Consider the following 24440-nt stretch of genomic DNA (forward strand, 5'->3'; position numbering starts at 1 on the left):
ATGAATGGCTGGGTGGGTTGGGCTATAGAGTGCAGCTGCATTGCTGTGGGGTTGCTGCGGGAGAGGGGGCTCCTGCAGGGCAGAGATAGACTTGCCATTTTTGTGCCAGCTCTATGTTGCCTCGAGCTGATACACAAAGAATTGATCTGGAGCCGAGAGCTCATCCATAATACACTTTTCTTTATAGCCGTTTCTCCTCCCACTGTAATTTCATGCCTTTCGTTACCTGGTTTAACTTTGGTAATAAAGTGTGTTGAAGTGATTAGGAGTTTCCTAGACTGGAAATCTTCATCAGTGCTTGTTACGCGTGTAATCTGGACCCATGATTACAGGAGCGCAAAAAGAAAAGTATTTGTCATCAGAGGACAGATTCATATTACTTGAATACTTGAAAATAAATTTTAAATCAAAAGAGAGAAACAATTTTATAGAATAATAATCTCATTGTCTGGGTGACATTTGTTTTACAGATGTGATATTACATCAACAAAAGTCACCTAATTCGGATACCAAATTGTCCAAATTGTCCAGTACAGAGAGGTCTATGCGTCTTATAGATCTTCCATAATTTTGTTAATTAATAGTGGTGAAGATGCTTTCTCTCCCCCTCTTCAATTTTCATTTCATGTCACATCACATCATTTTCAATTCAGAGAGGGTGTAATCAACATGAAAATTCCCCATAAATTATTTTGTCTAACACACACTGACGTGCTTGTTTTTCACTCTCCACAGAGGGACATGTTGGATGTTTCTCAGATTATGAAGGATCTGGCTACCATGGTACATGAGCACGGAGACAAAATAGGTGAGTTTGTTCTTCATATATATTCTCAAATATAATGAGCCTAAAATAACACCAAAAAATTCTGATCATGTCTTCATGTCTTTATGGAGAAGACCCATAAACAATACATATAGTGGAAAAACAACCCATAGAACCAACTATAGGCTGGCAGAGATGGAAAAACCCTTAGTAATTTATTATTGTGAACGTCTGAGTTATTTGGTTCAAAGTCTAATAGAGAAAATGTGTGAGAAAATATTGTGAAATGATCAAATGATCTGATTAGGGTCTATTAATACAATTTTGCGTGTGCGTGTGTGTCTACTCACATGCTTGAGTTAAATACTGTTTCCCCTCTTCATGCTCTTTTAAAAATTTCTCCCAGATGGAACAGCTCCATTTGTATTCTAATTAGTTCCCTGGTGTTGCACTGTCCTTTAGTCGTTCATGTTTAATTAATCCTGTGTGTATCCCACCTTCATTCCAGAGGATGAATGCTGGGCGAATTCCTGAAGGGGCCTTTAAGAATTCCCATCTGAACACACTTGCCCTTTAAATGCCCTTCAGATGAGCTTAACATTCCACACTCACATCTCTGCACTTTATGCACTTGGTAGTGGTGGAGTACAAGCCGAAAAGAAAATCTAGGGACACCCAGAAAAATTATAAACTGAATATTAAACTGAGCAATTGTATTTTAGCACATTTTTCTTATATCTAAGGAACTAAGGGACATCGGAAAGCTGATTAAAATGTATGATGAATAAAACCAACATATTTTAGCAACTGAAGAGCTGGTGCACATAAATCCAAAGCTAAAATTAACTAAATTAGCAGAGCTTGCTTCCCTTTTCACTGATGACATTTTAAGAAATGGAACAGAACATTATTAGTCACTCTCACCCTCACTCTCATTGTCTTTTTCTCCTCAGTTTCACTACTTATGTTGTCCGTACATGAATATGCATCCAAGCTGTGGAACATACATAATCTAATGATGTAGGAACAGAATTCCATCCTACTATTTTTGAGAAGAATGCTCTCCCAGCTCTGCTGTGTGTGAGAACTGAACACACACATGGAAAGAAATGAAGGAAGCAGATGCCCTTTTTCCCTGAAAGAGTTTTCTTCAAGTCACTTGTGTTTAAAAGCCTTTAGGAAACATTGGCCTTAAATGGGCCTGCAGGAAGTTATTTTCAGCTCAAACAGATCTTTATTGATTGGTCAAATAGGATGTGAGTGCTCTCTGATGTATTATGGTTGATCTAGGCTGGGGAGAGGAAAGATGAAGGTCAGAAAAGACCTTTTTTAATGCATGTAAAACAATAATGTTATTAAGAGGCTTGAACCATTCCACTGACCAATTGAAAATAATAATGATTCCGCTTCCTGTCTTAGGAGAGCCTTTTATATATATATTGAATGCTAAGCTGAAGTCGATAAACAGCATTCTGGCGTAAGTGTCTTTTTTTGTCAAGGTGGGAGAGGTATATATATAATATTTTTTTTTTTTTTCAAGATTCAAGATTGGTTTATTGTCAGTACAACAGTATACACAGTATACCGTGTATTGAAATAATGTTTCACACAGACCCCCCGTAGCGCAATCATAAAATAAAAATGTTTATCAGTGTTCTTTAGAGCATTGAGAGCTCAGACTGCTTGGGGGAAGAAGCTCTTGCAGTGTCTGGCAGTTACAGTTCTGATGCTGCGGAACAGTCTGCCAGATGGTAGGAGGGAGAACAGGGCATGTAAGAGTCCTTTATTATGTTCTGAGCTCGACGGATGAGGTGTTTCTCGTAGAGCTGGGAGATTGGTGGAACCAGACAGTGATGTAGCAGCAGAGAACACTCTCAATGGTCACTCAGTAGAATGATGGGAGGAGGGAGGCCTTCTTCAGCTCCCTGAGGAAGTGCAGACGTTGCTGTGCTTTCTTGGTGGTGGAGGTGGTGTTGAGGTTCCAGGAGACACACCCAGGAACTTCACCCTGCTGGCGATCTCAACAGCAGATCCATCGATATGCAGTGGGGTGGGGACAGTCGGTTTCTTGCTGAAGTTGACAACCATCACTTTGGGTTTGATGACATTGAGAGTCAGGTTGTTGCTCCGGCACCAATCCACCAGATGTTTTATCTCCTCTCTGTAAGCAGACTCATCGTTGTTGGTGATGAGCCCCACTACTGTTGTGTCATCTGCGAACTTGATGATGTGGTTCAAACTGTACTGTGCAGCACAGTTGTGTATCAGCAGAGTGAACAGCAGTGGGCTGAGCACACATCCCTGTGGGGAACCTGTGCTCAGTCTGAAGATCTTGTAGGTGTAATTTTCTATAGACATAAACTGAGGCCTGTCTGTTAGGATGTCCAAGATCCAGCTGATCCAGCTGCTTATTCACAGCAGGTCCAACTTCCTCACCAACTTCTGAGGGATGACGTTGATAAACAGCATTCTGGTGTAAGTTTCTTTTTTGTCAAGGTGGGAGAAGGTTGTGTGGAGAGCAGACGAGATTGCATCGTCTGTGGAGCGGTATGGCCAGTAGGCGAACTGAAGTGGGTCCAGATTCTGTGGAAATTGGTTCTTCATGTATCTCACAACCGGCCTCTCAAAGCACTTCATAAGGATGGGTGTGAGTGCTTTGGGCCAGTATTCATTGAGGCAGGACACAGTTGACTTCTTGATCTTGGAGGTTTTGAGGCAGGTAGGTACCACAGCTGAACTCAGTGATGTGTTGAAGATATCTGTGAAGATGTCTGCAGGCTGGTCAGCACACTCTGCTCTGCTGGTCACACACTGCTGCTTGACTTGTAGCCCGTGATAGTCTGGATCCCCTGCCACATGCGGCGTGTGTCATTTGAAGACATGAAGTGTTCTCTGCATAATCTCGCTTTGCCTCTGTAATGGTCCATGACAGGTTGGCTCTGGGTGTAGAATAAGCCTCTTTGTCTTTGGACTGGAAGGCAGAGTCCTTGATTTTCACCAGGTTGTGCAGCTTAGCGGAGAACCAGGGTTTGTGGTTTGGAAGGGTCAAGACGGTCTTCTTTGTGTGTCACCCCGCTCAGCATGTATTAAATACCCAGTTTTATAAAACCCTAAAAAAGTATTTAATTCATATTTGAATATAAATTCAAAATCTGTTAATTATAAAATCACCTCTTATGGCCCACCTGCATTTCCTTGCAGACGCTGGGAAATTAACATGCTATAAAGAAAATGCCAATCTTCTGATATGTTGTGAATATTATTATGATCATTTACATTTGACATTTTACAGCATTTATCAGACGCCCTTATCCAGAGCTACTTACAATCAATAGTTACAGGGACAGTCCCCCTGGAGCAACTCAGGGTTAAGTGTCTTACTCAGAGACACAATGGTAGTAAGTGGGATTTGAACCTGGGTCTTCTGGTTCATAGGCGAGTGTGTTACCCACTAGGCGACTACCACCATCATCAATGGTGATCATAATAATATGTCACTGGCTTTTTAATTGGTTCTGTGGACTGTAATTGAATTGAACCAATTAATAAGTCTGTTAAAAAATAATGTATGAACTGATGAACTGCAAGTCTATGCGTGACAGGAAGAGGAATGTCAGGCACAAGTGTTGCTACCCAGTGGGGAGTTGGCAACGCCGTAGGGGTTGATTGGAAATGTAGTCAGATAGCAAGGGTTCGGCAAAGGCAAGATCAGACAGGCAGAATCACAGAGCTGAGAGCTGTTCAGGGAACAGGCGAGGGTCAAGCACAGCAAGGGTATTCCGGGAAGCGTGAGTCAAGGGTTAAAGAGAGTTCAAGATTCGTGGGTCAAACAAGTAGTAGCAAAGAAGTCAAACAGTGAGTAACAATCTAGTGAAACACATATGGCTGCATGGTTAGCCGCCATTTTATGCTGGGTGGCAGTAGCCTAGTGGGTAACTCTCGCCTATGAACCAGAAGACCCAGGTTCAAATCCTGCTTACTACCATTGTGTCCCTGAGCAAGACACTTAACCCTTAGTTGCTCCAGTGGGGAATGTCCCTGTAACTACTGATTGTAAGTTGCTCTGGATAAGGGCGTCTGATAAATGCTGTAAATGAAATGAAATGAAAGCTGGTCTTCTTCAGTGGTTGCATGTGGCTCCCTGAGCCACCCCGGTTGCCGTGGTGGATAATTGGGACCTGTGAAAAGTAAAAAAAAAAAAAGAAATTAAGTATCTCTATTAGCATTGTAATGCATACAGTGCATCCTGAAAGTATTCTCAGCAAATTATTTTCCTCAGAATTCGACACACAACACCCCATAATGACGACACAAAAACAGTTTACTTGAAGTTTTGGAAAATGTATTAAATTTAAAATAAAAAAGAATACTTTGTTGATGCACCTTTGGCAGCAATTATAGCCTCAATTATTTTTTCATTTGACTGAAACGGTATGTCCTGGGGAGATATAATTGTGGGACTTAAAAAAAAATTGGCTGTAATTATGCACAACAGCTGAATTTAGGAAAAAAAATCTCCTCTTTCCATAGTGGACCTCTGGCAGAGTGACCGTCAGGTTCTTGGTCTTCTCCCTGACTAAGGACCTTCTCCCTGACTAAGGGGCAGTCGTGGCCTAGCAGTTAACGAAGCGGCCCCGTAATCAGAAGGTTGCCGGATCGAATCCTGATCTGTCAAGGTGCCACTGAGGTGCCACTGAGCAAAGCACCGTCCCCACACACTGCTCCCCAGGCGTCTGTCATGGCTGCCCACTGCTCACTCAGGGTGATGGGTTAAATGCAGAGGACAAATTTCACTGTGTGCACAGTGTGCTGTGCTGCTGTGTATCACATGTGACAATCACTTCACTTCAAACTTTAAACTTCTACCCCTATTGCTCATTTTAAGTTGCTGGCCAGCTCTAGGAACAGTTCTGGTCCTTTTGAACTTCTCCCACGTATGGATGATGAAGGCCAATGTGTTCATTGGAACCTTCAAATCAGCAGAAACGTTATTGTAACCTTCCCCAGATTTGTGCCTTGAGACAAACCTGTTTAAAGGTTTAAAGACAATTCCTTTAACTTAATGCTTTGTGCTCTAACTTGAAAAGTCAGTTGTGGGACCTTATATAGACTTTTTGTGTCTTTCCAAATCAGGTCCAATCAACTGGTTCGTCCACAGATGGACTCCAATTAAGCTGCAGAAACATTTCATGGATGACAAGGGGAAGCAAGATACAAGACAGAGAATAATTATTTGTGATTTAAAAATATGTGATTTATCATTTATTTTTAATAAATTTGCCAAAACCTCAAGTAAACCTTTTCATGTGAATACTCTGGATGCACTCTACTAACATGTTCTAAAAGCACATGCAAAAGAATCTGCATGCAGTATATGACACCCGAACCCCAAACTGACTATTTGTTTTGAGCACTGTTAAATAATGATTGGAAAAAGATCATCATTGCAGATTTGTGTACAAGACAGCATAATCCATGGTCTTCGAAGCAATGGGATACTGGAATGTGCCAATGCCTGAAGAGAAAGAAACAACAAATAAACCCATAGAATTTCTTCATAGCAGGAGATTGTTGGTTCTTTCTGTCTGTGTACCCACACATAAGCAACACACATTTGAAGTTAATTTCAAACTTAAAGTTAACAGGCAAGTTTATTAAGATGCACCTGTTATTACTTAAAACCTTCAATTAATAAACATAATGTAATTATATGCTGATTTAATATAGTATAAATATGAATGATATGGGGAATTCTCTATATTTGTGCAGCACTGGTTGTGACTTTGGGTTAAGAATTGATGTGGTCCTTAAACATCATAAGTACTATATCTTGTTGAGGTACTATAGTACTATATCTTGTTGAAGCAAAATTACAGACTAATGCATTGCACTGACATAATTACGGGTCCATGGAGTGCAGGCAATTCAGAGAGAATGCAAGTAGCTCTGTGCTACCATGTGCAGCCATGAAAAACATAACCCTGTGCCACTATTAGCAAACAAATGGAAATTATTTCTCTAATTAGATCCTGGGATCTTAATGAGCTGTTTAGTTTAGTTTGACAACTGAATGCTGGTACTGAAAGTTGCATCTGTATGAGCATGGAAATAAACACACACACACACACACACCCTTGGTGGTGTATGTGTGTGAGTGTGCGTGTGTGTATTAATGCAACGAACTAAATATCCTTAAGGCCCTTTCTCTAATTATTTCATTTCTTCCTTTGCCACGGGTGTTCAAGCCAGAAGATTGGTTTGCTAAATTTGCATAAAATGTAACATGCTGATAAATGTACTGACGTGTCAGTATGTAAATGTCTATTGCTCCACTTGGCTTCCATTTTTGTCACACCCATTTGCATACATCATACATGCTATGTCAGCTCAAACTACATGAAGTTTCAGACATAGTCTTTGCACCTCCATATACATGCTGATCTGTGAAATGGCTGGGGAATTTAGGCATTTGGCCTAATTGCTAATAATTTGAAAGTATTTTTCAACATTTTTCTCAATTCTTCCATTCAGCTTTCTGCCCCTAGTTGCCTTTACCCTGCATTTTGAACTTTTGAATGTTACCCCATCGATTGTATTCAGTGCAGTTAAGCTTAGCTTTTTGTTATTTATGTAATAATTATGTGCAATTCTAAACTGCTATCTAATCAGCTCAGTAAGCCAACACCATTGTTCCTGTGCCGAAGACTTGCACTTGCACTTACACCCATTATGTTGAAGTGCTTCGAGAGGCTGTTCATGAAACATATGAAGACCCTGCATCTCCCTCTGCAACTTGATCTTGGACTTCCTGACTGAGAGACCTCAGTCTGTCCGGATTGGGAACAGCATCTCCAGCACCACCACACTGAGCTCTGGAGCTCCTCAGGGCTGTGTGCTCAGCCCAATGCTGTTCACCCTGCTGACCCACGACTGACCCAGCGATGCACAGGTCCAACCACATCATCATGTTGGGTCTCATCAGCAAGAACAATGAGTCAGCAAACAGAGAGGAGGTGCAATGACTGACAGACTGGTGTATGGTCAACAATCTGCTTCTTAATTTGGACAATTCAAAGGAGATGATTGTTGACTTCAGAAGACAACGGAGGAGCCACTAGATCATCTGGAGGAGAACCTCTCCTGGAATCTCAACACCAGCTCAACCGCCAGCAGCGTCTCTACTTCCTGAGGAGACTGAGGAAAGCCCATCCGATATAACATGCACTTCATTTAAGAAGCAGAATTCTAACATGGATCACTGTTTTTCATTTTTATTTTCTCATTAAAGACTAAAGCCAGTGCCCATTTTATATTACTCTGCTGTGAATATGGCCCAGTTATGCTAAAAAGTACAGCAATAAGCTTGTTTTGAGAGTGTTCACACATGTGTTTTGGTACCATAACAGGAATTGTAAGATGTTTAATTTTTTTAGTTTTATGGCTATTGTAAAAAGAGTGAGGGACCATTATTCATTATTCAGCTCCATTATTCATTCCATAGTTTCACAGTTACGCATACATGCAGTTCATGTTTTCAGCATGGCTTTTCTGGTTCGGCGGCATAAAGGTTCCCCATGGCAACGCGCGATCTGGGAGAATTGTGCCTTTATTTTGAGCACCTAAATGAAAAAGGTGTAGGTTCATTTACTGTGTAGGTTCATCACAACAACTGGTATGTGTTTGGCTTACTTTGGTGGAAGTGCCTTTGACGTCTAGAGTGTTATTTCCCTGCTTCACAGCTATGATTGTTTAATGCCCAAATTATTTTCCCTCTGTAATTTTCTTTGCACAGTTTCTCCATTCCTCCTGTGTATTTGGAAGGGTCTGTTCATCTGTTCATTTGCAGTCATTAAGGAACGTGTTCCTGTAATTCCCAAATAAATTAGGGATGTGGCAGGCATGAAAATTAATTCTGTTTTCATTGCCTTGTTTGTGGCAGTACCGCCACTTGATAAGACGATTTGCTCCAGAGAGAGGCAAAAAATAATTAAAAAAAGAGCACTGCTGTTTGAAGTGTGTGTGTGTGTGTGTGTGTGTGTGTGCGCATGCATGCAGATCTTTATTTCTGGATATACAATGCAGCAAACAAGTGTCAAGTAGTCACTTGTGAAAATTTTGAATAGGTTATAAATTTGACATTTTTATATGTTGTGCAACAGTAATGAGTCTGACTGGAAGGTTTTATGATTTAATTTAGTTTAAGATGTTAAAAGAATGATTGGCTATTGTGGGGCACTTTAACACTTCAGAAATCAACTGTTCCTGCACATTAAAAATAGTCTATCGTCAGTCACTCTGTATCCAGATGTATAGGATCTGCCCGTTCAATGAGCTGGGTTCATTTTTTACATATCAGACAAGTGGATCATATGGAGAGGAGTTCATTATTTATTATTAAGAGTTATTCTGTATCACATGCACATGTTATGGGAAGAGGTGTCAAACGTACACACATTCTTTACTTAAGTGCAAGTATAGATACCTGTGTTTAAAAAGAATAAGTGAAATTAATTCAAAAAACTTAGTTGGGCAATCTTTTCTAAGCAAAAAAAATTAAATAAAATAATAACACTGCTGTAATAAAGCCCATTGAGACATACTGTATGTGATTTTGGGCTATGTAAGAAATAAATGTTGTTGTTGTAATAGTTTGAGGGATTGCAAACATGGTGTTATTGATATTACTGCACTCACGATTCGATTCGACTACGATTATCAATGCATTATGATGCATCCCATACAGTTTCTACTTCGTCACATGATCACCTTGTAACAGTCGTATATACTGGTATTACGTCACAATGCAGTGGGCGGAGTTACTCGTCTGCCCCGGTCCTGATGCAGCGGTGTGAGATTCTCTTACTTCCCGGAGGGCCTCCTTTTTCTGCATGCTTGATCAGAGTTTCCCCCGCTAAACACCGATCAAACCCCGTTACAACCTGAAGCAACACCTGATTCAGACGTCGTGGCGACACAGACCGTGTTTCTGCTCACTGAAGAAAAGGTCGCTTTCAGACCTTTCAAACTCCGGGTAAGACAACAATGTCGTGTTGTAGATCTCTGCACACTCTGACACTGTTAGGATCAGATTTTCCTCCGTCCCCGGTTCGTGTGTGTGTGTTTAGAAGTGGCAGAAACGTCACTCACCTCTTTGATTCTATTGGTCGGGCGGAAACACGTCACGGTCAAAGTTCAACTAATGACCAGGGTGAGAGAATAAGGCCACCGGGGGCCGCACCGCGCAGCGCCGCTGTACTCAGATCAGGCCGCCACAGGCACTACTTTTTAAGTAGAATTTTTATATTTCCACCAGGCAACGTCAGTATTGTCGATTATGTTCTACTTGGTATTCAAATAGATATTAGCCAACATCTAAATATTATCCGTCAGACTGGTGCAGTAACAACAAATGCATACCCTATAACTAACTTCTATTTAACAGCAAGAGATCGTGTGTAGGGTGCTGGGTGAGAACCACCCACATCATTGTGTGTGAGAGTGTGAGAGACACAGCATGTGATGTGATCTTTAACGAAGAATGAATGAAACAACTTCACAACCGCATGACTAACTTTACATGACTGTGTGTAAAACATGGTGTGAAAATGTGCTGCTTGACCCTGCTCCCTCCTCCACAAGTCCTACGCCTTGCACACGGTTATCCTGCAGGCGATTCCAAGATACATCACACTCCTGTTTGCATACACAAAACACACAACATGAATGCACAAACCAGGCAGAGGGGAGACGTGGAACCCCCACGTTGGAGAACCACTCTCCCAATCTCCGGTGCTGCCTGGTTATATCAAAGGCCCAATCACGCAGGTGGAATCAGCGTCAGCAGGGCACGTTCAGGGCTGGCTTCTCCGGTGCACCTGTCCAGGGGAAGATACATCCCAAAATAACAGACAGCCACCACGAAAAAAAAAAAAAAAATGAAGTAAAGAAAAACAAAATATTTTTTCGGAAGATCTCCATATGGCGTAAAAAGTACTCACTCAAGTTAATACAGGTAGACCAAACTCTTCAACCATTAGATTAGATTAGAATAGATTAGATTCAACTTTATTGTCATTACACATGTACAAGTACTCAGCAACGAAAGGTCTAACCAGAAGTGCAATAAGCAGCAAGTGCAGGATACAGGTAAGTTATGTATATACATAAAGAGATATGTGCAGGAGATGGAAAATAAATATGAACATATTTATAAAAAAAGTCAGTGCAATGATTATATGCAAACATGTGCAAAAATGGGTAGTACAGTGATTATCGGGAGTGTATGGGGGGGCACATGAGTTCAGCAAGGAGACAGGTCTGGGAAAAAAGCTGTTCTTGTCCGTGGTAGCCTAAAGCGTCTGCCCGAAGGCAGGAGAGAGAACAGTCCGTGGGCCGGATGGGAGGAGTCCTTAAGAGTACTGTGAGCGCGACGCAGACAGTGCTTCCTCTGGATGTCCTCAATGGATGGAAGTGGAGTCCCTGTGATGCGCTGGGCCTTACGCTCAGCAACAGTGCAGCTTCCATACCACACTGTGAGACAGCTGGTGAGGATGCTCTCTATTGTAGAGCGGCAGAAGTTCACCAGGATGGTAGTGGATAACTGGTTCTTCTTTAATGTTCTCAAGAAGAAGAGGCGCTGGTGAGCCTTCTTGACCAGGCTGGAGGAGTTAATGCTCCAGGACAGGTCCTCTGAGATGTGGGTCCCCAGGAACTTAAAGGATGTAACAGGCTCCACAGTCATCCCATTGATGTGGATGGGATCATGCGAGCCTCTTCTCTCCTTCCTGAAGTCCACAATGAGCACCTTGGTCTTGGTCGTGTTTAGGAGCAGATTATTTTCTGTGCACCAAGCGGCCAGATGCTGGACCTCCTTCCTGTAGTCAGTCTCATCGTTGTTGTCCATGAAACCTATCACCGTGGTGTCGTCTGCAAACTTAATAACAGAGTTCGATCCATACACAGGTCGGCAGTCGTGGGTGAAGAGGGAGTAGAGGAAGGGGCTCAGCACACAGCCCTGTGGTACACCAGTGCTGAGCGTGACGGTAGTGGAGCGGATGTGGCCTGACCTTACATGCTGTGGTCTGCTGGTCAGAAAGTCCATAATCCAGTTGCAAAGTGAGGTATTAATGTCCAGGGCTCTAAGTTTAGTGATTAACTTAGAGGGGATGACAGTGTTAAATGCTGAGCTGAAATCAACAAGCTGCATCTGTGTTTACGTGTTTTGCTTGTCCAGGTGTGTGAGTACAGAGTGCAGCGCTATGGAGACTGCATCTTCTTTGCTCCTATTGCTACGGTACGCAAACTGGTGAGGGTCCAGAGTTGGTGGGAGAAAGTCCCTTTAAATTACCCAAACAATTCAGGAAATACAAACCGAGAGTAAAATTACCCTATCAAACAGTACAGGAATCAAAATAGACATCAAAAGACAGAATAACTCCAAACATCTAACAGAAATTCGAAAAGCACAAAGAAATAAAGCACAAAAAAGGAAACTTCCCCTAGCCTTTCTCTTATCTCCCAGCCTCTGCCCCCTTGATTGGAACGTACCAAACGCCGTGACCCCCCCCAGGGGAATTTCACCTATTTCAGCTACACACCGACTTCCAGAACCCAAACTTTGCAGACATCTCTTCCCTGTTTTTTTAAACCCATGATGTCTCCCAGACGTCCCCGCCCATCCCACATACACAAACAACAGGTCCCAGACCCAGATTTTAAGTGTCATTAAGTATTTCATAAATGTGTTCAATAAGTACTATACAGTCATGGTGGAGTAGTAAGAAATTATTAGCATTTATCTGTTTAATAGGTAAATCTGTTTAATAGGTAAATCTGTGTTCATTTTATGAAAGTATTAAAAGACTCACCATCACATTATCTAATTATAGGCACTAAATGAGCATTGTTTGCTTAAACAATCGATTGTTAGTCAGCTTCAAAATGTTAACAGTCATTATATGTATGTGTATTCTAATGTTAGAACAGCTAAATAATGTGGTTTTCAACATGTCCTTCTTCTACGTTTCCTGTGACATACCAGCTTGCATCTTGGAGAATAATGTGAGAATCCTGGATTGTTTTAGACTTCTGAAGTTCTGAATTACTTTGATTGGGTATGTAGGGGTCATCAATATTGTTGATGACCCCGTGTTGAAGGTACTGCAAATTTGTGAATTAATATGTATTCACTCTTTTGCTGTTAGGTTTCCAAGACAGGAACTTTCAAAAGGATTCAGTGGATAAATGTGATGGCCCTGAAATAATCTGTTTCTTATGTTTCTTCAGATAGCATTGAGGAGTACATTCAGACAACATCATCACACGTGGACGTAGCAAATCAAGAACTGGCCAAGGCCAGTCAATACCAGGTAGTATAAAGTTTTTTTGTATGTGCTGTGTAACTTGCTTTGAAATACATTATTGCTTCTGTAATTATACAAGTATTGCATTACTGTCCCACTGTATAACTTCACTCAAGGAGAATATTATCTTTCTAACCTTACCTTAGTTCAGAGCCCTGTTTTCAAAGCACTATAATATGAGGTTTTTGTTTGCACAAAGGTGACCAGGATTTACATAATTAAAAAGATAAAAAACTAAGACAAGTGTAGTGGAAGTGTGTTTATCTGTGGTGGTGAAGATTTTTGGTAATGACATGGATTCGCTACAGCAAAGTCAACATATTATGAAGTGAATCATGTCTATGGTTATGTCTATTACAATAATACGTTTACATTTATAGACACCCCAGACACCCTTATCCAGAGCACAGGAACACAATGGTAGTAAGTGGGGTTTGAACCTGTGACTTTGAAGTCTTCTGGTTTACAAGCATTTCAAAGTGTCTAACAAGTACATCATATACACCTAAAATGTGTTACAATTTTTGTATGCTAAACAGGATTCCTGGCTCTTTGTGGAAACCTATGTTGCTATTGTTCATTTCTGTACTTTTGTCCACTTCATGCTATTGATGCATGCCAGCAAATGTGACAAAATGTTACTCACTACACTAGCAGGTGATGACTGTGTCAGGATTGCCTGCAGCTGGCCTCCACACCTGACTTTAATCCTGACGCCCCATAAATGCCGGAAGTTTCCGCCCGTTCGGGGTCGCTGGCATTTTCGTGAACTCTATGCACGAACTTGACCTTGTTTAGTTTTATGTGTTTTGAGTTCTGGCAATCGCCACACGCCTACGGGTTTGTTTCAGTTCTTGATTTATGTTAAACTGTTTTTGGCCATCTCGCCATTGTTTATTTGTATTTCTTTGTTTATTGTATAATAAAACCCCTTCCCAGTATGTCAGACCTCTGCGCTTCCTTCCCCCGTAAGTCCGTAGTCGTGACAGACTGGAAGAGTAACAGGGGACAGCAGAACTGTGTATCAAATCATCATTTAATGACTGCATTTTAATAAGGTCTTTATAATTGACAAGCATTTGAGTGATTAGCCCAAAGCTTCCATATGGCACCAGAAATTTGCTTAGGTAATAAGACACTGTATTCAGATTACACAGATATTATTCATGGGAGCAATTTTTGTGAAGTATGTTTGATGAATCTGTTTTTCAAAGTGGCCTATTTTACCTTCATGGCTGCTTTGTTCACTATTGTCATCATCAAACTCCTCTTCACAAGATGAAGATTAACATGAGTGAATGATAAGAAAGTCATTCCATCTCCGTTGTCCAACTTAAGGTGGTGAAGAGAATCCAAGAGTGGGAAATGCTGCAATCACAGAAAGACTCCCTGCTTAGAGAGTCACAAACCCTCTGCCTTGTTTGATATTTTTTGGTTTATTAAATAACCCATAATGTCAGGATTGCCTGCAGCTGGCCTCCACACCTGACTTTAATCCTGACGCCCCATAAATGCCGGAAGGTTCCGCCCGTTCGGGGTCGCTGGCATTTTCGTGAACTCTATGCACGAACTTGACCTTGTTTAGTGTTATGTGTTTTGAGTTCTGGCAATCGCCACACGCCTACGGGTTTGTTTATGTTCTTTATTTAAGTTTAAATCGTTTTCGGCCACCGCGCCAGTCTTTATTTGTATTTCTTTGTTTGTTAATAAAAACCCCTTCCCAGTATGTCAGACCTCTGCGCTTCCTTCCCCCGTAAGTCCGTAGTCGTGACAGAATGCCAGCGACCCACCCAAAAGCGCAGAGGTGGAAAACAGAGGAGAAGAAACGCCGCGAAGGACGCAGCCCGGCGCGGCGAACGCGGACGCCAGGGGAGAGACGCGCCGCCCGTTCTGGTGGAGCGTTTTCTCCCCGAGAAGCCGTGGTACGCGGCGCCGCGTGATGACGTCACCCCCGGGAAACTCCGCGAAACCCGGAAGCGACAACGTCGGCGGGTGAGTGGGCGGAGCGAGGACGTTGGCGTCGGCAGCAGCGAGGAAGTGACGTGGGCAGCGAGCGCAGAAGATGCGACCCCCACGATCTTCGGCATGTCGAGCCAAGAACTCTGCGCTCTGCTGGCAAGGCTCCCCGTGGACTGGGACGACACGGACGACGACGAGAGCACGGGAGACGAGAGTTGGGCTCCGCCCATCGCGCCAGTCTGCGATCGTCGCAAGGTCCGTGGGGACCCACGTCACTTCCAGGGGGGTGAGAAGCGGCAACAACAACGGCGGCGTTCCTCCAGCGAGGAGGTGGGCAGCCTCCAGCCCGAATGGCCAGAGTACTGCCCATGGGAGCTTATCGCGCCATGGGTCCAGGATGTCCGCAGGGTGGACGACCCTTGGAGTCACCGGTGGGAGGACACGGATGACGAAAGCGATGATGACGTGGATTTTCGGTGGGCGGTCGGTGCCGGGATGGCTCCGCCCAGCGTGCGCGTCCGAGATCATCGCGGCGTCCGTGATGACCCATGTGACTTCCGGGGGTACGAGGTTGACACGGACGACGACCAGGATGACGCCGTTTGGGCAGTCGGTGCCGGGATGGCTCCGCCCATCGCGCCCATCCAGGAGCGTCACGAGGTCCGTGGAGACCCACGTCCCTCCCAGCAGTGTGAGGAAAGCTGGTGGAAGAGGGCGACGGGAGGTCGCCAGCCAGCAACTGCGCTGCCGGGACTGCCTCGCAGGGAATCCTCCATTCCTGCTCCAGTCGCCGACCCGCATTCCCTCTGCCCGGACGTTCCCCAGCAAAATGGCAGCGCAGCACCAGCGTCCACACCTGCTGGAGAAGACGTCCACCCCCCTCCACACCACACACCTACCACCATCTCCAGCGACGTGCCCAGCCCCGTGTGGGACCGCCCAATTGTCCCGGGACCCTTCAGTGGGGCAGCAGACACAGACGAGATCACTACCATCCTCACGTGTCTGACTGGATCAGCATGGGGCTGGAGCACAACCCTCTGGCAGCAGGGAGAGACAGACAGGAGTTTTCGGGACTTCCAACAGAGACTGAGGGCGGAGTTTGATCGGCCTGAGCCAGGGATCGAACTCTGCCCCTCCACCACATCCAGTGCCAGTCAGGATCCGGGGCAAGAAGACCCAGCACTGGTGGGCGACGAGAAGGTCGCTCCTCCCGAGATCCTGGCTGTGCCCCCTGAGGAGGTCCCAGAGAGCCCAGAGAGGGAGCCAGACGACCCTCTCTTCTGTCTGTCTCTGTCTGTGTGTGTCTGTGTGGCATATGTGTCCGTATGTCGCCCCCAGTTCCCCTCTTTGTGTCCACCAGATGGCGACCCAGCCGCGGAGCCGAACCCCAGGGAGGAGGTTCCTGACCCGAATGTGCTGGTCCAAGGCAAGGTGGACAAGCCCCAAGGTACCCCTAAGTCCAGCCGGGGGGGGTGCTCCCCCAAAGAATTTTTTGGGGGGGTGCAGTTCGGGTTGGGGACTCCTCCTGAGGGGAGGGGAGGTGGGGAAGCGATGGAGCTGGGTCCTCCGGTAGCCAGTGAGGAGGGCGGGGCAGGCATGGGCCTGCGTCTGCCTCCAGAGGGGTGGAGCGCCATAGAGCCCCCGGGTAGGCATGAGGACCCAGCTGGGACAGGCAGGAAGAGGGCCTGCTTGTCCCAACGGACGCAGAAGGGCTAGCCGGGATGGTCTGGCAATGCCCCCCCCTTGGCACCAGGGCCGGGCAGCGAGAGGGGCTGCATAGTCCCAGAAGGCACCAGCCTGGGTTGCCTGGAACAGTCGCCGGAGGCTCTGGGACAATCTCCCTGCGCGGTGCAGGGGGTGACACAAGATGTGTCAGAGGGGACATGTGGAGACAGGGCCCACACGTACCCAGATGGATCGGCCTGATTATTGTGTGCAGGTACGGGAGTCCGGGGCCGTCATGCGGGACCACGCCGGGGAGCCAGGCACGAGGGTCCGGGGCCGCCATGCGGGACCACGCCGGGGAGCCAGGCAGAGGGTACGGGGCCCGCAATGCGGGAACACGCCGGGGAGCCAGGCCGAGGGTCCGGGGCCGCAAGGGGACCACGCCGGGGAAGGCCAGGCCGAGGGTCCGGGGCCGCCAAGCGGGACCACGCCGGGGAGCCAGGGTCGGAGGGTCCGGGGCCGCCCAAGCGGGGACCACGCCGGGGAGCCCAGGCCGAGGGGCCGGGCCGCCAAGCGGGACCACGCCGGGGAGCCAGGCCGAGGGTCCGGGGCCGCCAAGCGGGACCACGCCGGAGAGCCAGGCCGAGGGTCCGGGGCCGCCAAGCGGGACCACGCCGGAGAAGAGCCAGGCCGAGGGTCCGGGGCCGCCAAGCGGGACCACGCCGGGGAGCCAGGCCGAGGGTCCGGGGCCGCCAAGCGGGACCACGCCGGGGAAGCCAGGCCGAGGGTCCGGGGCCGCCAAGCGGGACCACGCCGGGAGCCAGGCCGAGGGTCCGGGGCCGCCAAGCGGGACCACGCCGGGGAGCCAGGCCGAGGGTCCGGGGGCCGCCCACGCCTGACCACGCCGGGGAGCCAGCCCGAGGGACCGGGGCCGCCACGCCTGACCACGCCGGGGAGCCAGCCCGAGGGACCGGGGCCGCCACGCCTGACCACGCCGGGGAGCCAGCCCGAGGGACCGGGGCCGCCACGCCTGACCACGCCGGGGAGCCAGCCCGAGGGACCGGGGCCGCCACGCCTGACCACGCCGGGGAGCCAGCCCGAGGGACCGGGGCCGCCACGCCTGACCACGCCGGGGAGCCAGCCCGAGGGACCGGGTCCTCCAAGGGGAGGATACAGCAGGGCAGGAGCCCTGTGGTTGCCGCCGTCCGCCCCGCCGCCTCCACTGATGGTACTGTTGGGGCTCCGAGGACGTAGCCCTTGGAGGGGGGGCTCTGTCAGGATTGCCTGCAGCTGGCCTCCACACCTGACTTTAATCCTGACGCCCCATAAATGCCGGAAGGTTCCGCCCGTTCGGGGTCGCTGGCATTTTCGTGAACTCTATGCACGAACTTGACCTTGTTTAGTGTTATGTGTTTTGAGTTCTGGCAATCGCCACACGCCTACGGGTTTGTTTATGTTCTTTATTTAAGTTTAAATCGTTTTCGGCCACCGCGCCAGTCTTTATTTGTATTTCTTTGTTTGTTAATAAAAACCCCTTCCCAGTATGTCAGACCTCTGCGCTTCCTTCCCCCGTAAGTCCGTAGTCGTGACACATAATGTGTTTTTTCATGGTCTTGTGTCTTCAGTTTTGTTCTGTAATATAAAAAAAAGCAAGACACATAAATGAGTTAGTGTGTCCAAACTGGTATACTGGTATATGTATATATAAAATTACTGCTGGAAACAGAGCATTTGCTTAATAGAGTTTTAAATGTATTCAATCCAGGCTAAAATCATATGTACACAGTCAAGCTCCAATCCACTTACTATAAGTAAGCAGTGGTGGCCTAGCAGTTAAGGAAGCGGCCCTGTAATCAGAAGGTTGCCGTTTGGATCCCAATCCGCCAAGGTGCCACTGAGCAAAGCACCGTCCCCACACACTGTTCCCCAGGCGCCTGTCATGGCTGCCCGCTGCTCACCAAGGGTGATGGTTAAAAGCAGAGGACACATTTTGTTGTGTCACCATGTGCTATGCTGTGTATCACAATGACAATCACTTCACTTTCACTCATTAGTAGTGCTGCAGTGGTTAGTGCCTCTGAAAATATTTTACCCTCACCATTTTACCCTCACCATTATAATTCTGGTTAACTTACTAAAGAGAGTTGACCTCCACGGATTTCCATATTACCCAAGTCATCTGCTGATACCTGCCTAGAACTCTAATATACTACCTCAGTGGACTTCCGCAAACATAAAAATATAAAACTGGACAACAACAATCTCACTATGTCAGCATTTCCTGGATTACACTTCACTAGGACTGTGGTATGAAGAACCAAGGACAAGAAAGGATTCCAATTTCTGAACCCTGGTTCCTCTTAAGGGGCCTTCCTAGATCACTGTTTTACCTTGCCATTGCCTTTGGCTTGTTCATTAGAGGCCTTAAGCACTTGATTGAAGGAAGGACGAATTGAAAAATTTACTAAGACAGATGATGAACTGAGGTTGGGCGTTTCAGCTAGACAAGATACCAAACACACAGCCAGGTACATTTTCAGTTCTGGAATGGCCCAACCAGTGGTTGGTGGGGCAGTGGTGGCCTAGCAGTTAAGGAAGCAGCACTGCAATTAGAAGGTTGCCAGTTCGAATCGCGATCTGCCAAGGTGCTACTGATCAAAGCACCGTCCCCACACACTGCTCCCCGGGCGCCTGTCATGGCTGCCCACTGCTTACTAAGATTGATGGTTAAAAGCAGAAGAACATTTCATTGTGTGCATTGTTTGCTGTGCTGCAGTGTATCACAATGACAATCACCTGAGACGAATCCTATTGAAAATATATGGGAAGAACTAAAGCTCAGAGTTAATAGGATGGGCCCAAAAAACTTTCAGAAAGACTGGAGGCTGTTTGTGTGGAAGAATGATAATAAAATTTTCATAAAAATAAATGCGTTTCATAGAAAAATGTAATTTTACTTCACAACTTTATGGCCATTTGTGGTTACCAACATATGGTGAGAAAGTCATGTCATGTTAAATATATATTTACTTGAACTGGTTATGTGTTCAATACTTATTCTACCCACTGTAGGTGTACAAGATGCTTGTTTTATGTGTCTGTGTATTAATCCAGGTTTGTTCTTTTGTCATTAACCCTATCCAAAGGTCTGTGGTTCCTGCCTTTGAATTAAGCTTTAGTACATTAGCTCAGTTTTATGACCTGCACCGTCAGACTGAGAACAATGTGACTTCCCTGGGCAAGACCTCCATCCTCCCCCACCCCCTCTGAGGGCCTCACATCCTTTCAGAGAAGAGTCACAGAGACAGGAAGCAGCTTTCAGATTAATTGTCATTTCATTATCTGAAGAAGAGCTCATCTGTGACCACCCTCACACCATGCAATTTAGCACTCCGCCAATCCAGTCTGAGAGGGAGGGAGTGAGCAATAGAGCGAGCAAGAAAAGAAAAAGAGGGAGTGCATCAGAGATGGAAATACTTAGGTGACATAGAGACAAAATAGAAAGAGAGAGTCACCTACACAATAAATATTGACCCACTGTACAAATTATTAGGATTTAAACATACTAGTGCGGAGAAAGGTTTTTTCATTTTGAATTTTTCACTCATGGGAGATGAGATGAAGTACATTCCAAAATACAGCCCGACCAGATATATGCGACCAAGAGTCAAAAATCAGCATGCCAACAAATGGGCTAACCATGACAATGCATAATCTGTCTTCTGCTACAAATGCTGTGTGTAGTACAATGTTTTTTAGTAGGAGTGTGTGTGTGTGTGTGTGTGTGTGTGTGTGTGGGGGGGGGAGAGTATAAATACCCCAACATGTACTTTTAACAAGGCTGAATATCACACTTTTTGACTGACTCTATTATCACTTTTAATTACTGCATTTGATGGACAGTCAACAAATACTAATATTTACATCAGAAAATAAAGCTGTCACATCTAAATGTATTTATTTATTGCAGGACATCCTATCTTTCCAGCACAAGGTCTCAGTTGGTGTGATGCATGTCTGTGTGGAGCTGTCTTAAGACTAAAGCACTTCTCTTTATCCCAAGTCTGAGAGAAAGTCACGGCATTATTTGAATTTTTTTTGAATGGGACTACGTGCTGTACTTAATAGTTGTTAGTAATAGTTACTGTAGGCCTTTACTCCAGGGTCACTGTGTGGTGTGTTTGTATCTGTGTCTACTGGCACGTTTACTAATGTTTACTAATGTAGGGCAAGCTGTGGTTAGACTCAGGCTTGATAAAGATAGACGTTATTGAGGATCTCTGTAGCTGGTCCAGTGCCTGCTGCCCTACCGAACTGTGAGGTGCTACACAATCATTATCAAAGTGAGTGTGTGTGTTTGTTTCCTCCTAACAAACTATACTGAGATTCTACACCATCTTCCAATCAAAACAAAAAGAGTTCTGGTGTGACCACGCTCGCTCCAGGATGTAGCACAGAGCCAACAGTTCGTATTTAATCACTGTGCTTTTCAAGCATCGTAATCACACAGACTGGGGCCGGGAATTTTATGTAAATTGTGCATAAGCCGATTACGAGCACAGTCACACAGTAACACATTATTTATTTTATGGTCTTACAATTTTCTGAACAGATTAGATAAAGGGGAAATAATGTTGTTACAGTAATCATCTCACTGCACTATTGGAGAGCTATAAAGACATTTCTCATGTCAGCCAAGGTAAATGCTGATTCTTTTTGCAAAGGCAAAGTTTCCAGTGGGTGGCACAGACCACAGGCCATTTGAAAACCACTAAAGGGTTAAAAATCCAGTATGCTGCAGAGAATTCAATAATGACCAGATAATGCAGATATAGTTTATATCTACTGCACATATCTGTATTATACACACGTGGACAAAATTGTTGGTACCCTTCAGTCAATGAAAGAAAACTCACAATGGTCACAGAAATAACTTTAATCTGACAAAAGTAATAATAAATAAAAATTCTATGAAGTTTAACCAATGAAAGTCAGACATTGATTTTCAACCATGCTTCAACAGAATTATTTAAAAATATTAAAAAATGAAACAGGCCTGGACAAAAATGATGGTACCCCTAACTTAATATTTTGTTGCACAACCTTTTGAGGCAATCACTGCAATCAAACGATTCCTGTAACAGTCAATGAGACTTCTGCGCTTCTCAGAAGGTATTTTGGCCCACTCCTCATGAGCAAACTGCTCCAGTTGTCTCAGGTTTGAAGGGTGCCTTTTCCAGACTGCATGTTTCAGCTCTTTCCAAAGATGCTCAAAAGGATTGAGGTCAAGGCTCATAGAAGACCACTTTAGAATAGTCCAGTGTTTTCCTCTTAGCCATTCTTGGGTGTTTTTAGCTGTGTGTTTTGGGTCATTGTCCTGTTGACCTGCAACTGAGACCAAGCTTTCTGACACTGGCCAGCACATTTCTCTCTAGAATCCCTTGATAGTCTTGAGATTTCATTGTACCCTGCACAGATTCAAGACTCCCTGTGCCAGATGCAGCAAAGCAGCCCCAGAACATAACAGAGCCTTCTCCATGTTTCACAGAAGGGACGGTGTTCTTTTCTCGATATGCTTCATTTTTCCGTCTGTGAACATAGAGCTGATGTGCCTTGGCAAAAAGTTCATTCTGTCCATAGGACATTCTCCCAGAATCTTTGTGGCTTGTCCACATGTAGTTTGGCAAATTCCAGTCTGGCTTTTTTATGATTTGTTTTCAACAATGCTGTCCACCTTGGTGGTCTCCCATGAAGTCCACTTTGGCTCAAACAACGACGGTGTCACATGATTCCATCATGTGACCGGGAGTAACACGGAAACGAGGTAACGTGACTCCTATATATTAGGCTGGAGAGCAGCTGCCAATTGCTCAGTCATTGAATGACGCACGCCATTCGACTTGGCTCCGAAAACCCGCTCCCAGTAAGACCGTACCTGTCCTCTCTGTTCTCCCGATACCCGAACTCCTTCCTGTCACCCTGTCCTGCCCTGTCTTGTGTCTTAATACGCGAACGACAACATCAGTGTGGTGTTGCGGCTCGCGCCGTCCACGTTCGCAGATTAACGCGGAGGAACTTACCTGCCTCCCTGCGTCCCACCGCACTGAGGTCTCTCGTTTCCTCCTACAAGTATCTTTCGTTCTGGTCCCGGTTCGCGTGACAGAATGACTGAGCCCGAATTACGCGCTTCACAACTCGCTGCTTTGTGCGATCGGATAGCGCGGCAGGAGAATCTTTTTGGAAGTCTGTCGCAGGAGGTTCGCTTACTGCGGCAGCGCGTTCAGGAAGTGACCGCCGCGCACCGAGACCATGAAGCGGCGAGCGTGGCGCAGAGCCCTCGCCCCCCCGCGGTTCCCGAACCCAGTTTGCCGCTCCCGGAGCGCTGGAACGGGACCGAGGGGAGCGGCGAGGTGCTCCTCACCGCTCTCTCGTTGATTTTCGAGCTACAGCCTAGCCGCTACCCCAGTGCCCGGTCCCGAATTGCCTTACTCCTAACCCGGCTCGGTGGTACCGCCGCAGAGTGGGCGGCTGCGCGAATTAATTCCCCAAGTTCTGCATCCCTCTCGTATGCCGAATTCGTGGAGGAATTAAAAATCACCTTCTGTCATCCGGACGGTGTGGAAGACATCGCGTCACAGCTTTACCATCTGCGCCAGGGTACCTCATCGGTCAGCCAGTTTACCGCCAGATTCCGGACCCTGGCTGCAAAGACTCCGCTGGGCGACCACGCCCTCCGGATGATGTACTATGAGGGACTGGCCCCACGAATTCGGGGTGAGATGGTCAGTCGGGAGATGCCAGCAACGTATGAGGCCCTCATACAACTCGCTATGCGGATTGATCGCCACCTGCTGGCACTCCCGAAAACTGCGGCCCCCACTCCGACCCTGCATCAGACCCCTCGACCTCCGATATCACCACCTCAGCCCACCGTCACTCCTCCAGAACATAGGGGGGAACCCATGCAGCTGGGACGGACAACCCTCACGCCTGAAGAGAAGCAACGGCGTTTTCGGGAGGGTTTGTGTGCATACTGCGCTTCCCCCTCACACATCCGCCTGACCTGCCCTATTCGTCCGGGGAGACGGGACACCCAGCAGATCAGCACGGCGCGGCCATCTAGGCCCCTTCCTCCACATCTGATGCCACCGACCTCCCGACTCACTCTCCCAGCCGTCCTGGAATGTAATCAGCGAAGCATCTCCACCACAGCCTTTGTGGACTCCGGGGCGGCTGGAAATTTCATAGACCACTCCTTCATCCGACAACATCACATTCCCCTGGAACTCCTCCCAAGTCCGCTCACGATCACCTCCGTGGATGGTCATCCTATCTCCGCAGGACCCATCATTCACCGTACGGTCCCTCTGCAACTCCGGCTGGACTCCCATGTGGAGAAAATCCAATTTCTGGTGACCAAGATTATCACCTCACCACTCCTCCTCGGGTTCCCCTGGTTGTCACTACATGAACCCCATCTCTCCTGGTCGTCGGGCATGGTGTTGGAGTGGGGAGCGCACTGCCATCACCATTGCCTTCTGCCACAACCCTCCTCGTCTGTCTCCACGAACCCAGAACCAAGTCCTCCAGTGTTAGACAACATCCCCTCTTGTTACCATGACCTAGCCACCGTCTTCAGTGCAGCCAAAGCCGCCCAGCTGCCTCCCCATCGACCAGGCGACATG

At 46.3% G+C, this 24440-nt stretch overlaps 1 protein-coding gene across 4 annotated transcripts in view; it reads left to right on the plus strand.

The window, feature by feature from the left end:
* tsnare1 (T-SNARE Domain Containing 1) overlaps positions 1–24440 on the plus strand; it is a 155118-nt gene that overhangs the window by 105567 nt on the left and 25111 nt on the right. For 3 of the 4 annotated variants that reach the window (XM_028975440.1, XM_028975443.1, XM_028975444.1), the window contains 2 exons: positions 736–808; positions 13052–13134. In XM_028975440.1, the coding sequence (XP_028831273.1) occupies positions 736–808; positions 13052–13134 (156 nt within the window). Of the gene's footprint in view, positions 1–735; positions 809–5899; positions 6148–13051; positions 13135–24440 lie in introns of those variants that run through there. The other variant, XM_028975441.1, reaches the window with a different exon arrangement.

This window comes from Denticeps clupeoides, chromosome 4 (genome assembly GCF_900700375.1).
Source record: "Denticeps clupeoides chromosome 4, fDenClu1.1, whole genome shotgun sequence".
Classification (NCBI taxonomy): Eukaryota; Metazoa; Chordata; class Actinopteri; order Clupeiformes; family Denticipitidae; genus Denticeps; species Denticeps clupeoides.